This window comes from Artemia sp. Qi Xiang Cuo, chromosome 11 (assembly GCF_049724085.1).
Source record: "Artemia sp. Qi Xiang Cuo chromosome 11, ASM4972408v1, whole genome shotgun sequence".
Lineage (NCBI taxonomy): Eukaryota > Metazoa > Arthropoda > Branchiopoda > Anostraca > Artemiidae > Artemia > Artemia sp. Qi Xiang Cuo.
The window spans coordinates 45,727,044-45,742,726 of NC_142804.1; the positions used below are offsets into that span (position 1 = coordinate 45,727,044).

Genomic DNA, 15,683 nt, shown 5'->3' on the forward strand with positions numbered 1-15,683 from the left:
CCCTCACGTAAAATTCCACTTCAAATCTATCAGAATCATTAAAGTACCAAGGACACCTAAAAGGAAAACTAATTCATTAAATTGGTCAAGTGCAAACTTACACAGCCATATACGTCTTAAATTAGTGTGAAAAACCTATAACTCATTTTTTAAGGAGAAAGATCGCCTGTTTACATAAGGGGTTTTTCCGCCGTCCAACAGAAAACTGTTAGCTAACATTTTTCCCAACAATCATTTTTCCGCCGTCCAACTAAAAATTGTTAGCTAACATTGTTAGAAGATTTCTCTAACAAATCTAATGCTTGTTGAAGGAAATTGTTGGGGAATTTAAAGCGAAATATTCAAAAACAATAAAGATGGATACTTTTTATGCTTATAATATTGACAAAGAATCGAGGACAGCAACTGTTTCTTACAGTTAGTATATTCTTTAGTTAGTTTCCTTAAAAGCCAGGGTTTCCTATTTGACCTTATAGTTAATGAGAAGTCATAAGAGAGTTTTAGTTGTTTTGTTTTAAATTCAATAATTGTTCTTGATATAGGCTAGCCTTAAAGTTATTATTGCAACAAGTGTGAGCCACAGCTCTTTAGTGGGACCATCGACTTTTTATCCCTTGCTATTCTAGGCTATACAAATGATTTGGTTGCAAATATGGTAACAGTGTAGAGTTACAGCTCTCCTAAAAGAAACAAGCCTTAGGGTCATTGTTGCAACAATTGATAGCCACAACTATTTAGTGGGAACTTGGCCTTTATATCTATTGCTATTCTATGCTAAACAAATAACTTTTGTAGGAAATATGGTAACAGTATAGTTACAGAACTTTTAAACGAAAAATGCTAAATAAATTAGTAGCCTATATTTTATATAGCCCTACTACATATTGTATGGTTGGGGTATCCTCATGAAATTGTACTTGGTAATTCAAAGATCGGTAAAATTCTATTTTAGCTACTTTTGGCTATCTTGGGAAGGAGTTTGGTTAGGAAATTGAAACTTTCAGGGATAGATCTACAGGCTAAAGGGTAATTATTTAGCTTTGGCCCCCTCATAAGTTGACATGTTAAGAAAACAATTCTTACTTTAAAATATGTATAATGATCCTAGTTCTTATATTATCCAAGGGGAGAACCTTTATCATCAAGTCTTTCCTCTAAAAATCCTCAAAAGTGAAAAAGTTTCCTAATATCACCACATTCTTAATTCAATGCTTAAGTCTTTTGAAATTGCCACTGTAAACTGCTGCCAAATAAGTTGTTTTATAGATAGCGTTTAGCACGTGTTTAACACATGTGTCAAAAAACGTGTTTAAAGAAAAAGTAGTGGTATATTAAGATTATAGAAATTGTGAATTTCTAACCTAACCTAACCTAACTGCTATTAATATTTTGTATTTACACCACTGCTATTCGCCCTTCGCCACTGCTATTCGCCTTTCGCCACTGCTATTAATATTTTGTATTTCCTCCACTGCTATTCTCCCGTCGCCACTGCTATTCGCCCTTCGCCACTGCTATTTAAAAATAAAAGTAAAATAAAAAGACCAGCATGAACGCTATCTATAAAAGAATTTATTAGGTGTCAATTTAAAGCGTCAATTTAAAAAAACTTAATCATGGAATTGAAAGTGTGATGATATTTGGAAACTGTTTTAGTTTTGAGGATTTTTAGAGGAAAGACTTGATGATAAAGTTTCTCCCCTTGGATAATATAAGAACTAGGATCATTATACATATTTTAAAGTAAGAATTGTTTTCTTAACATGTCTACTTATGAGGGGGCCACAGCTAAATAATTACCCCAAAAAAATTGTTTTCAGCTTCACAACTTTGCTCAATCCTGATTTATAGAGTTTTAAAGATATGCAAATACATTTCCTAAATTTTGAAAATTAACATTGATATGGCTTAAAATACTACTCAAATAACAGGAATTGCATTTTCAGAACTAAGGCCAGAAAAAAATGAACTGATATCTTAAAATTAAGGTAAAATGTTGGTTTGTCAAAATTTAAATAGATATACCTGTCATGTTATCAAAATTTAGGATCCTCTAGATGGAGAAGGAGAGGAGATAAGTACTTCAAAATACCTTCCCATGACATATTTTGGCCTGTAGACCTGTCCCTGAAAGTTTCATTTTCCTAACCTCACCCCTTTCCAAGATAGGTAAAAGTAACTAAAGTAGAATTTTACCCAAAGATCTACCTTTCTGACTAAATTGTTTATCTTGGTATTCCTATTGGAAGTACCATTTCTCACACTTGCCATCTCCTAACAGAAGTCATCAAATGCTGCAAATCAGCTTCCTATGCTTCTATAGTGTTCACTAACCTTGGTTTCAATCACCATTATCTTGCATTGATGTACAACACTGTTGGTCTCCCCCACATCCTCTACATTGCACTCTTCTTGAAGATTCTTACAAATGCCAATAAACTGAAAATCCACACCACTTTTTTCTGTTTTGCCAAATATCTACTGTGATATCCAACTTGAACATAGAATTCATAGCTCATCAGTTGTTTCCACATAGCAGATGTTACTATAGCTGTTGCTAAGCTTACAGATAAACATGTCCAGAAGGTTTCAAGACATTCTTGGAGCCAGCTTCTTTAATTCTAGCTATGTTGCCATAGTTGTATAGTGATAATTTACTCTTTTTTCTTATTCTTTCTTTGTAGTGCTTTGTCATTTTCTTTTTGTACTAAGCCAAGTTTTCAATAAATAATAAAAATAATGTATTTTAGAGTTAAAAAATCAATTATTTTTATCTAAAAAGAAATAAGAAAGATAATTTGATTAATGTAAAATTTATATATATATATATATATATATATATATATATATATATATATATATATATATATATATATATATATATATATATATATATATATATATATATATATATATATATATATATATATATATATATATATATATATATATATATATATATATATATATATATATATTAATAATAATTTGAGATTGTTTAACCAGTGATCAGAAGGAGTTGGTATGTTTGTGACAAACCTCAACTGGAAAAGGTTCTTATCACTATCTTTTTGATTTTAATCTGTTGTTTATAAATTTGTATGTAATTGTTTTGGTTATATTCCTTAAAAGCCAGGTTTTCCTACTTGGCTGTGGAGTTAATCACAAGATTAGTTTAAGCTCTAAATCTTACTTTATCAAAAGTTTGCAATAAGCCCTTTTTTGCAAAATTCACTTTTATTAAGGTCAGTGAGGTTAAGCTCTTAAATTACTTTTTGTTATGGAGGACTGGAGAAGCCTATGTTGGGTACGTTTTTTATTAGCCTATGTTAAAGCATTGGTATCTGAGGCAAATGAAAATAGTAGCACAGCTGGGTAGATGAAACTATCAGGAACTACCTCTTTGTTTGCAGTATGGAAATCAAACACTGAAATTGTAAGAGTTTCAGTCAATTTCTGTTCAATTAAACAATTGTTCCAAATACAGCCATACAGTCATTATTTCAACAATTGTGAGCCACAACTCTTTCATGGGACCATAAACTATTTATCCCTTGGTATTCTAGGCTATACAAATAACTTGGCTGGAAGTATGATAACAGTGTAGATTTACAGCTCTTACATAGGAATCATGCCTTGGGGTCATTATAACAACAAGTGTGAGCCACAACTCTTTAGTGAGACCAAAGGACTATGTATCCCTTGCTATTCTAAGTTATACAGATAACTTGGCAGGACATATGGTATCAGTGTAGCATTAGAGTTGTCTTAAAAGAAACATGCCTTATGGTCATTATTGCAACAAGTGTAAGCCACAACTCTTTGACAGGAACATGGACTTAGCTATATATATGTTGCTATTCTAGGCTGAACAAATAACTTATCAGGAAATATGGTATCACTGTAGTTGTATAGCTTCTAAAGGGAAAGTGCTAGATAAATTGAACTAGTAGCCTATATTTTATCTAGGGCCTACTAAATACATTATGGGTGGGCTATGATTCTAGTTTTTATATTTAGCAAATAATTTTTTATATATAAAAGGAAATAAAAAAGACTATTTTAATCTCGTTTTTTATGTAGAATACATGTATACATTAATAGTAGATAACTTAAGATTTTCAACTAGTCATCAGAAGGAGTTGAATGGTGTGTTATAGAAATCAACTGGAAAAGAATTGTATTGTTGTCTTTTTGATTGTAATCTAATGTTTTTTACATTTGCATGTAGTTGTAAACTTGATCTTTTTTCAATTTTTAATTTCAAGTTATATAATTTGTGTTTTTTTTTGTTGCAGTCAAATACTGGAAAGGGGGCATATATATTTGGTCTCTATACTTGAGAGCTAAATTGACCTGTGTGTAGAACAGTCAAACTATTTGTTAATTCCCCTTAACAAATAGTACCAACTGGTACTTAAAGAAACACCATAAATCAGATGCATCTGCCAAAAAAATGTTGTTGAATTTGAGGGTTTTTGTAAATTAATATTTTGTTCTATTAAAAAGTCACTTATAATACTACCTACTCACTCATGCTGTCATGCAGGCTAAATCCCTGTTGCTTAAAAAGGATTGTATATTCACAGAAAAGTTTACAGTTGAATAAATTTTAAAATTATAGATTGGATTTGGTTTTTGTATGGTTTATTTTTCCTTTACTTTTGTATCAAGTTCAGTTTAACCTGTAAAATTAATTAAAAAATAATTAATTTAGTACATGTTACTTTTGTCTTGATCCAAGGTCAGAGCTACACTTTTTTGCTCAAGTGTTTTTTTTTTTTTTTTTTACTGATGCCTGTCCTAAAATAGCTTATGTTTCATACATTGTAATTTCAAGTTCTTGCTATGACTATCCCTCTGAAAATTTTTTCCATAGTATTCTGTGAAATCTTGGCTATGATGATTGTCATCATGATTATTGTAGCCACTGGTTCAGCATAGGCACCATACTAAGCTTCCTCATTTAGTTTAATGAGGATTTGTTCTATTTCAGATGCTGACATGTCTGGAGACAAATTTATTGTGAGACAGTCAAACTACTCAGCCTATGGTATCAGTGAAGAGCAGTTTCTCAGTATTTTTAATCATGGTTCTGAAGAAAGTCCAGGAGGTACCAGTACCCTTGGACTGTGGTGCAACTCAAAGGACCCTGATCAGCAAGCAAGAGACAATCAAGCAAAAATTGCCTTATTTGAAATATTGGCAACTGATGCCATTAAGGCAAAATTACAAAGTAAATTAATAAAAAAAAATGGTCTGGGCAGAAGTGGCAAACAATCTGAGACTGAAGGGATTTGAAGTTATGGAAGGGGAGGTGGGGACAAACAAAGTATGGGCACAAGCTCGGTCCCTGGAGCACACCTATAAACAGTATATTGATTCCTGCAAAAACACGGGATCAGAATATAAAAAGCCTCCAAGGTTTTTTGAAGAGATGGATAAATTATGGGGGGACAAACACAATATCAATCCCCCCAAAATATATGATTCTATTTTGAGTCCTAATGTTCAACCTGGAACTTCTAGTACTGGGAGTAATAATCAACCTTAAACATTGCAAAATTTGAACACCAGTATGAGTGAAAATGATGTTACAGGAAATGAAGCTCAACCTGGAACGCTGCAAAATTTGAACACCAGTATCATAAGTGAAAGCAATGTTACAGTAAATGAAGCATCTAGCAGTTCAAAAAAAGAAAACAAAATCACCAAATTGATGAATTTTTAAAAGAGATGAGACTATTCAGGCAGTCTTTTGAAAATGCACAGATTAAAAAAGAGCAGGGAAGACAGAGGAGACATGAGGAAAAAATGAAAAAAATAGATGAACTCATTAAAACAAAAAGAAGAAAAAAAAGAAAGAGAGAGAGTAGTGAAGATGAACAAAGTTTCTATTTTGCCTTCTAAATCGTTTGACTGTTTATTTTTCTTTTGTTTTTTTATTTTTTTATAGTTTTGATATTTGCTTTTGTTTATATATGAAACTTGTTTTATAGTATTTCTTAGTATATTTATTTTATGACAATGCACCTTAATTTTGTTCAGTTTCAAGTATTCCTAAAACAATAAAATTGCACTTCTTTTAGGTTTGAATTTTTGGGAAAGCAGGCTTGGGCATGCAGCACTTTTGACCAATTCTTCCTCAAATATCATGATTTGTACAATATTTTTCATATTTGGCTTAAGTAAAATCTTGTGCACTTGCAATTTACCAGGTGAACTAAAGAGTCCATCATATAGTCATCAATACCAGCCTTTGCCTTCCAATTTCAATTAAGATTGTTGAGATTTTTGTTACTTTTGAGGTTTTACAACTTTTATTGATCAAATAATTGTTTATCACAGTATAATAACATTATAAATGCATAAAACTATCCTATCATATCAATATAACTTAGTCGTTTTGCTTGACCATCATTTGTATGTAAAACATCAGATGAGTTTGTAGGAGGATATTCTTCCTCTATATCCTGTAAATTTTGCTCTTCTTCATTTTCAATTACATTGTCACTCTGCCATGCACAAAAGTTGTGCAAGCAACATGCAGTTATGACTATACTAATTGCTCGAAGTACCTTACTGTGTATAAATCTCAATCTTCGCCATCTATTGAGTAGATTACCAAATGTATTTTCAATTACTACCCTAGTTTTTGAGAGCTTCTTATTAAATCTTTATCTTTTTTCATCAATAAGTTCAGTTTCTTTTAATGCTGGTATTAACCATGTAAGTGCAGGGAAGGCATTATCACCAATAATGTGATAATCAGCACTAGTAAATAGAGTTGAATTTGCCTGGGATGCTTGGTGGTAGAGACCCGAATTTCTCAGTACTCTACTATCATGTACACTACCAGGAAACCCCACATGAATGAATGAAAATTCTCTATTCGGAAGACATACGGCAAGAAGCACGATAGAATGAAACATTTTTCTATTTAGATATGTAGCTTGTTGCTCAGATGGTGCTACTATTCTTATATGGCAGCCGTCAATGGCACCAAGGACTCCCGGGAAACCACTGCGATCAGCAAATTTTCTAGTTACTGTATTTAGACTTAATGTACTTGGCCATTTAATGAACTGGTCTGATTTTCTCTCTATATGAGAACAAACCCTCCCAACAACAGCCCAGACACATTTTATTGAGCGATTGAATTTATCTCCAATCTCTCTGAGGGTACAAGCTTGGTTAGCCATATACCACAGAGTAATATATAGCATTTCATGTTTTTGAATAGGCACATTACCACCACAATAGTCTGATTCAGGCAGATTAATAAAGTCTAGTAGCTTTTTGAATGCATCTGGGTTCATTCTAAAGTGCTTTTTAAAGTCTGTATCTGAATACTTTGCGATCACGTCTTTGATGTAATTTTCTTGTCTCACATGAATTTCACGGTTTAAGCTAGAAAAAGCAGCCACTGTCACCCGTGAGTACTCTTCCATGACTACATCTGAGTCATCACGTTCAGAGGAAGAAAGAAGCTCTTCTATAATACATCTCATCTCTGAGTCAGCTGTACCTGCCATTTTGCCTGTAAGGAGCGTTTTGTAATTTTTAATAACTTTTCAGTAAGTTTTGTAAGTTTTAATTGTAAGTAAGAGAAATTACTTAAATAGCACTGTTTTTTCACCGGAAAAAGTTCTTTTCACGTGAAATAACCCCCCCCCCCTTCCAGGAAAATTCATCCCAAACAATTCCATTCTAGAGAAAAATTCCACTCAGAAAATTTCTTGTGGACGATCTTGGGTGAAAAATTGTTCTTAGCACACTTTCATTTGAAAAAGACTAATTTGTGATTGTTTTAAAATCATATCGGTAATCCCCTCTCAGTGGAAAAGGTTTCTATAACCCCCCCCCCCCTCCATACCCTAGTAGAAAGTTGCTCCCACAGAAAGCTCCCTCTGGAAAATATATACAATGGAAATTCCCCAAAAGCATAATGTTTTCCCCAAAAGCGTAGTTGCTTGACTTTTCAACAATGCCAAACAAAATGAATATCTCAAATTAAATCACAAAGGCCGTTTATTTAGAATAAATGGCTCTTTTGAAAACAGTTAATGTCGCTTCTTAATTTCAGTTAAATTTTTTTTTACTTAATTTCTGATCATTTTTTAAAAAATGCTTGAAAACCGTGCACCCCCATCATGGACAAATCTCTTCCTTCATGAAAAATTCCTCCATGGAAAGATCCTCCAATGTAGCATCCTCCCCCGACCCCCACTAGATAAAATGCCCCTGAAAAGGTTTGTATACTTCGCAATAACAGATACTATGTGTAAACAATGGGCAAAGTTTATAACTTGTAACCCTGCCCCAGGGACTGTGGGGGATTAAATCATCCTCAAAGACATAGTTATTAGATTTTTCGACTATGCTGAACAAAAAGGGTATCTCAAAATTTTGATTGGGTGACTTTGGGAAAAAAATCAGCGTGGGAGGGGGCCTAATTTCGCTCCTCTTTTTGGTCACTTAAAAAGAGTATTAGATCTTTTAAATTCCTTTCGAATGAGCCCTCTCGCAATATTCTAGGACTACTGGGTCGATACGCTCACCCCTGGAAAAAACAAATAAACATGCACCTGTGATCTTTCTTCTGGCAAAAAAAAAGCAAAATTCCACATTTTTGCACATATGAGCTTGAAACTTCTACAATATGGTTCTCTGATATGCTGAATCTGATCATGCAATTTTCATTAAAATTATATGACTTCTAGGGGGTGTTTCCTCCTTTCTTCGAAAATACAGCAAATTTTCTCAGGCTCGCAACTTTTGATGGGTAAAACTAAACTTGATAAATTATACATATTTGATATCAAAATAAAAATCCAATTCTTTTAATGTATTTATTGGTATCAAAATTCCGTTTTTTAGAGTTTCGGTTACTATTGAGCCGGGTCATTCCTTACTTACAGTTCATTACCACGCACTGTTTGACTATTTCTATTCAATCTCTTTGCTTATCAATTTAATTATTGAGACTTACAGGCAGTGGTGTCAATAGAGGGAGGGGAACACCCATCTATAATTTTCACCTCCTCCTTCTAGACATTTTTAAGACTTACTGGCAACGGAATCAATTAGGGCACAGGGCAACGACTCATCTAAGATTTTTCCCTCCCCCCTCTAGATTTTGAGCCATTTTTTTTGGTAATCTAATTATATAAAAAAAATCCATTCTTCCACTGAAAAAATAGAAATAACAACGAAAATGCCACCTGCCTATTTTTTTTTACACGTTAGTTGCCCCCCCCCATTTCATTGGTAATGGATACTTCTCTCCTTAATTGAAAATTCCTTTGATATGCACATCAGTGCATATGCCATCAGTGCACATCAGTGCATATGCATATCAGTGAAAATAAATTTTTGGTCATTTGATGAACTGGTCTGATTTTCTCTCTATATGAGAAAAAACCCTCCCAACATTATAGTCCCCCCAATTTATTGGCAATGGATACTTTTCTCCTAAATTAGAATTTTCTTTGATTTGCACCTTCAGTGAAGATAAATTAATCTTTAATTAAATTCATTCCTCAGTTTTACTGGGTCAAAAAGATGTAAATTAAGTTGTAAAAAGAAATGTGGACAACTTAAAAGTCAGCAATTTGATATGATCAAAAATCTGACAGTTTCGTTTATGCAATCAAATTACCATTTTTAAACAGGTCGTTACACTTCCTTCATACATGGGATAATTTATGTAAAAGCTTTAAACAGTTACTCACTGCAACACTATCTTGATCAGAAATTTCGTTTGAATTTCCCGCATAATATCATGTTTCCGCGAATTGTTAGCTAACAATTTCGGTTAGCTAACAATTCTGTTTCCGCCGTCCAAACAAATTTTTGTTAGCTAACATTGTTAGCTAACAATGGGACGGCGGAAAAACCCCTCTTACCCAGCCCAGTCTTGATGCAACCTCTTGCCCAAAATACTTGATAAATTCAAGTCAAAATCACCGGACTCGGTCGGGGGCTCCGGCCTTGTTGGGGAATTTAAAGCGAAATATTCAAAAACAATAAAGATGGATACTTTTTATGCTTATAATATTGACAAAGAATCGAAGACAGCAACTGTTTCTCACAGTTAGTATATTCTTTAGTTAGTTTCCTTAAAAGCCAGGGTTTCCTATTTGACCTTAGAGTTAATGAGAAGTCATAAGAGAGTTTTAGTTGTTTTGTTTTAAATTCAATAATTTTTCTTGATATAGGCTAGCCTTAAAGTTATTATTGCAACAAGTGTGAGCCACAGCTCTTTAGTGGGACCATGGACTTTTTATCCCTTGCTATTCTAGGCTATACAAATTATTTGGTTGCAAATATGGTAACAGTGTAGAGTTACAGCTCTCCTAAAAGAAACAAGCCTTAGGGTCATTGTTGCAACAATTGATAGCCACAACTATTTAGTGAGAACTTGGCCTTTATATCTATTGCTATTCTATGCTAAACAAATAACTTTTGTAGGAAATATGGTAACAGTATAGTTACAGAACTTTTAAAGGAAAAATGCTAAATAAATTAGTAGCCTATATTTATATAGCCCTACTACATATTGTATGGTTGGGGTATCCTCATGAAATTGTACTTGGTAATTCAAAGATTGGTAAAATTCTATTTTAGCTACTTTTGGCCATCTTGGGAAGGAGTTTGGTTAGGAAATTGAAACTTTCAGGGATAGACCTACAGGCTAAAGTATGTCCCGGGAAGGTATTTTGAAGTACCTACCTCCACTCCTTCTCCCTCTAGAGGGTCCTGACCTTTGATGACCTTTAAAAACCTGTGTCTTATAAAAGTTTAACCTTGTAATATAGATCTTCTGCTTAAAATGAAGTCCAAAAAAATTGTTTTCAGCTTCACAACATTGCTCAATCCTGATTTATAGAGTTTTAAAGATATGCAAATACATTTCCTAAATTTTGAAAATTAACATTGATATGGCTTAAAATACTACTCAAATAACAGGAATTGCATTTGCAGAACTAAAGCCAGAGAAAAAGAATCTTATAACTGAAAATTATGGTAAAATATTGTTTTGTCAAAATTTCAATAGGTATAGACCTGTCATGTAGGCAAATTTCAGGATCCTCTAGAGAGAGAAGGAGAGGAGATAATTACTTCAAAATACCTTCCCATGACATATTTTAGCCTGTAGACCCATCCCTGAAAGTTTCATTTTCCCAACCTTACCCCTTTCCAAGATAGGTAAAAGTAACTAAAGTAGAATTTTACCGAAAGATCTACCTTTCTGACTAAATTGTTTATCTTGGTATTCCTATTGGAAGTACCATTTCTCACACTTGCCATCTCCTAACAGAAGTCATCAAATGCTGCAAATCAGCTTCCTATGCTTCTATAGTGTTCACTAAGCTTGGTTTCAATCACCATTATCTTGCATTGCTGTACAACATTGTTGGTCTCCCCCACATCCTCTACATTGCACTCTTCTTGAAGATTCTTACAAATGCCAATAAACTGAAAATCCACACCACTTTTTTCTGTTTTGCCAAATATCTACTGTGATATCCAACTTGAACATAGAATTCACAGCTCATCAGTTGTTTTCACATAGCAGATGTTACTATAGCTGTTGCTAAACTTATGGAGAAACATGTCCAGAAGGTTTCAAGATATTCTTGGAGCCAGCTTCTTTAATTCTAGCTATGTTGCCATAGTTGTATAGTGATAATTTACTCTTTTTTTCTTATTCTTTCTTTGTAGTGCTTTGTCATTTTTTTTTTGTACTAAGCCAGGTTTTCAATAAATAATAAAAATAATGTATTTTAGAGTTAAAAAATCAATTATTTTTATATAAAAAGAAATAAGAAAGATAATTTGATTAATGTAAAATTTATATATATATATATATATATATATATATATATATATATATATATATATATATATATATATATATATATATATATATATATATATATATATATATATATATATATATATATATATATATATATATATATATATATATATATATATAATATATATATATATATATATATATATATATATATATATTAATAATTGAACAATTTGAGATTGTTTAACCAGTGATCAGAAGGAGTTGGTTTGTTTGTGACAAACCTCAACTGGAAAAGATTCTTATCATTATCTTTTTGATTTTAATCTGTTGTTTATAAATTTGTATGTAATTGTTTTGGTTATATTCCTTAAAAGCCAGGTTTTCCTACTTGGCTGTGGAGTTAATCACAAGATTAGTTTAAGCTCTAAATCTTACTTTATCAAAAGTTTGCAATAAGCCCTTTTTTGCAAAATTCACTTTTATTAAGGTCAGTGAGGTTAAGCTTTTAAATTACTTTTTGTTATGGAGGACTGGAGAAGCCTATGTTGGGTACGTTTTTTATTAGCCTATGTTAAAGCATTGGTATCTGAGGCAAATGAAAATAGTAGCACAGCTGGGTAGATGAAACTATCAGGAACTACCTCTTTGTTTGCAGTATGGAAATCAAACACTGAAATTGTAAGAGATTCAGTCAATTTCTTTTCAATTAAACAATTGTTCCAAATACAGCCATACAGTCATTATTTCAACAATTGTGAGCCACAACTCTTTCATGGGACCATAAACTATTTATCCCTTGGTATTCTAGGCTATACAAATAACTTGGCTGGAAGTATGATAACAGTGTAGATTTACAGCTCTTACATAGGAATCATGCCTTGGGGTCATTATAACAACAAGTGTGAGCCACAACTCTTTAGTGAGACCAAAGGACTATGTATCCCTTGCTATTCTAAGTTATACAGATAACTTGGCAGGACATATGGTATCAGTGTAGCATTAGAGTTGTCTTAAAAGAAACATGCCTTATGGTCATTATTGCAACAAGTGTAAGCCACAACTCTTTGACAGGAAATATGGTATCACTGTAGTTGTAAAGCTTCTAAAGGGAAAGTGCTAGATAAATTGAACTAGTAGCCTATATTTTATCTAGGGCCTACTAAATACATTATGTGTGGGCTATGATTCTAGTTTTTATATTTAGCAAATCATTTTTTATATAGAAAAGGAAATAAAAAAGACTATTTTAATCTCGTTTTTTATGTAGAATACATGTATACATTAATAGTAGATAACCTAAGATTTTTAACTAGTCTTCAGAAGGAGTTGAATGGCGTGTTATAGAAATCAACTGGAAAAGAATTGTATTGTTGTCTTTTTGATTGTAATCTAATATTTTTTACATTTGCCTGTAGTTGTAAACTTGATCTTTTTTCAATTTTTAATTTCAAGTTATATAATTTGTGTGTTTTTTTGTTGCAGTCAAATACTGGAAAGGGGGCATATCTATTTGGCCTCTATACTTGAGAGCTAAATTGACCTGTGTGTAGAACAGTCAAACTAATTGTTAATTCCCCTTAACAAATAGTACCAACTGGTACTTGAAGAAACACCATAAATCAGATGCATCTGCCAAAAAAATGTTGTTGAATTTGAGGATTGTTGTAAATTAATATTTTGTTCTATCAAAAAGTCACTTTATAATAGTCTACCTACTCACTCATGCTGTCATGCAGGCTAAATCCCTGTTGCTTAAAAAGGATTGTATATTCACAGAAAAGTTTACAGTTGAATAAATTTTAAAATTATAGATTGGATTTGGTTTTTGTATGGTTTATTTTTCCTTTACTTTTGTATTACGTTCAGTTTAACCTGTCAAATTAATTCAAAAAAATTAATTTAGTACATGTTACTATTGTCTTGATCCAAGGTCAGAGCTACACTTTTTTGCTCAAGTGTTTTTTTTTCTTTTTTTACTGCATGCCTGTCATAAAATAGCTTATGTTTCATACATTGTAATTTCAAGTTCTTGCTATGACTATCACTCTGAAATTTTTTTCCATAGTATTCTGTGAAATCTTGGCTATGATGATTGTCATCATGATTATTGTAGCCACTGGTTCAGCATAGGCACCATACTAAGCTTCCTCATTTAGTTTAATGAGGATTTATTCTATTTCAGATGCTGACATGTCTGGAGACAAATTTATTGTGAGCCAGTCAAACTACTCAGCCTATGGTATCAGTGAAGAGCAGTTTCTCAGTATTTTTGATCATGGTTCTGAAGAAAGTCCAGGAGGTACCAGCACCCTTAGACTGTGGTGCAACTCAAAGGACCCTGATCAGCAAGCAAGAGACAATCAAGCAAAACTTGCCTTATTTGAAATATTGGCAACTGATGCCATTAAGGCAAAATTACAAAGTAAATTAATAAAAAAAAATGGTGTGGGCAGAAGTGGCAAACAATCTGAGACTGAAGGGATTTGAAGTTATGGAAGGGGAGATGGGGACAAACAAAGTATGGGCACAAGCTCGGTCCCTGGAGCACACCTATAAACAGTATATTGATTCCTGCAAAAACACAGGATCAGAATATAAAAAGCCTCCAAGGTTTTTTGAAGAGATGGATAAATTATGGGGGGACAAACACAATATCAATCCCCCCAAAATATATGATTCTATTGCGAGTCCTAATGTTCAACCTGGAACTTCTAGTACTGGGAGTGATAATCAATCTAAAACATTGCAAAATTTGAACACCAGTATGAGTGAAAATGATGTTACAGGAAATGAAGCTCAACCTGGAACACTGCAAAATTTGAACACCAGTATCATAAGTGAAAGCAATGTTACAGTAAATGAAGCATCTAGCAGTTCGAAAAAAAGAAAACAAAATCACCAAATTGATGAATTTTTAAAAGAGATGAGACTATTCAGGCAGTCTTTTGAAAATGCACAGATTAAAAAAGAGCAGGGAAGACAGAGGAGACATGAGGAAAAAATAAAAAAAATAGATGAACTCATTAAAACAAAAAGAGGAAAAAAAAGAAGGAGAGAGAGTAGTGAAGATGAATAAAGTTTCTATTTTGCCTTCTAAATCGTTTAAATGTTTATTTTTCTTTGGGTTTTTTTATTTTTTTATAGTTTTGATATTTGCTTGTGTTTATATCTGAAACTTGTTTTATAGTATTTCTTAGTATATTTATTTTATGACAATGCACCTTAATTTTGTTCAGTTTCAGGTATTCCTAAAACAATAAGATTGCACTTCTTTTAGGTTTGAATTTTTGGGAAAGCAGGCTTGGGCATGCAGCACTTTTGACCAATTCTTCCTCAAATATCATGATTTGTACAATATTTTTCATATTTGGCTTAAGTAAAATCTTGTGCACTTGCAATTTACCAGGTGAACTAAAGAGTCCCTCATATAGTCATCAATACCAACCTTTGCCTTCCAATTTCAATTAAGATTGTTGAGATTTTTTGTTACTTTTGAGGTTTTACAACTTTTATTGATCAAATAATTGTTTCTCACAGTTAGTATATTCTTTCAGTTTCAAGTTTCAAGTATCACAGTATAATAACATTATAAATGCATAGAACTATCCTATCATATCAATATAACTTAGTCGTTTTGCTTGACCATCATTTGTATGTAAAACATCAGATGAGTTTGTAGGAGGATATTCTTCCTCTATATCCTGTAAATTTGCTCTTGTTCATTTTCAATTACATTGTCACTCTGCCATGCACAAAAGTTGTGCAAGCAACATGCAGTTACGACTATACTAATTGCTCGAGGTACCTTACTGTGTATAAATCTCAATCTTCGCCATCTATTGAGTAGATCACCAAT

At 32.6% G+C, this 15,683-nt stretch overlaps 1 protein-coding gene across 1 annotated transcript; it reads left to right on the forward strand.

Moving 5' to 3' along the window:
• The first annotated feature begins 356 nt into the window (after positions 1–356).
• Positions 357–6,599, forward strand: LOC148947027 (uncharacterized). The gene is made up of 2 exons (XM_089096492.1): positions 357–417; positions 4,997–6,599. The coding sequence occupies exons 1-2, from the start codon at positions 357–359 to the stop codon at positions 5,299–5,301; spliced, it is 366 nt and encodes a 121-aa protein (XP_088952618.1). The 3' UTR covers positions 5,302–6,599.
• Positions 6,600–15,683: the final 9,084 nt, after the last annotated feature.

Bases quoted from the DNA above. Each gene is read 5' to 3' on its own strand.
- LOC148947027 (XM_089096492.1), top strand. From the start codon at position 357: ATGGATACTTTTTATGCTTATAATATTGACAAAGAATCGAGGACAGCA. The intron at 418-4,996 runs GTTAGTATATTC...GTTCTATTTCAG, and splicing joins GACAGCAACTGTTTCTTACA to ATGCTGACATGTCTGGAGAC.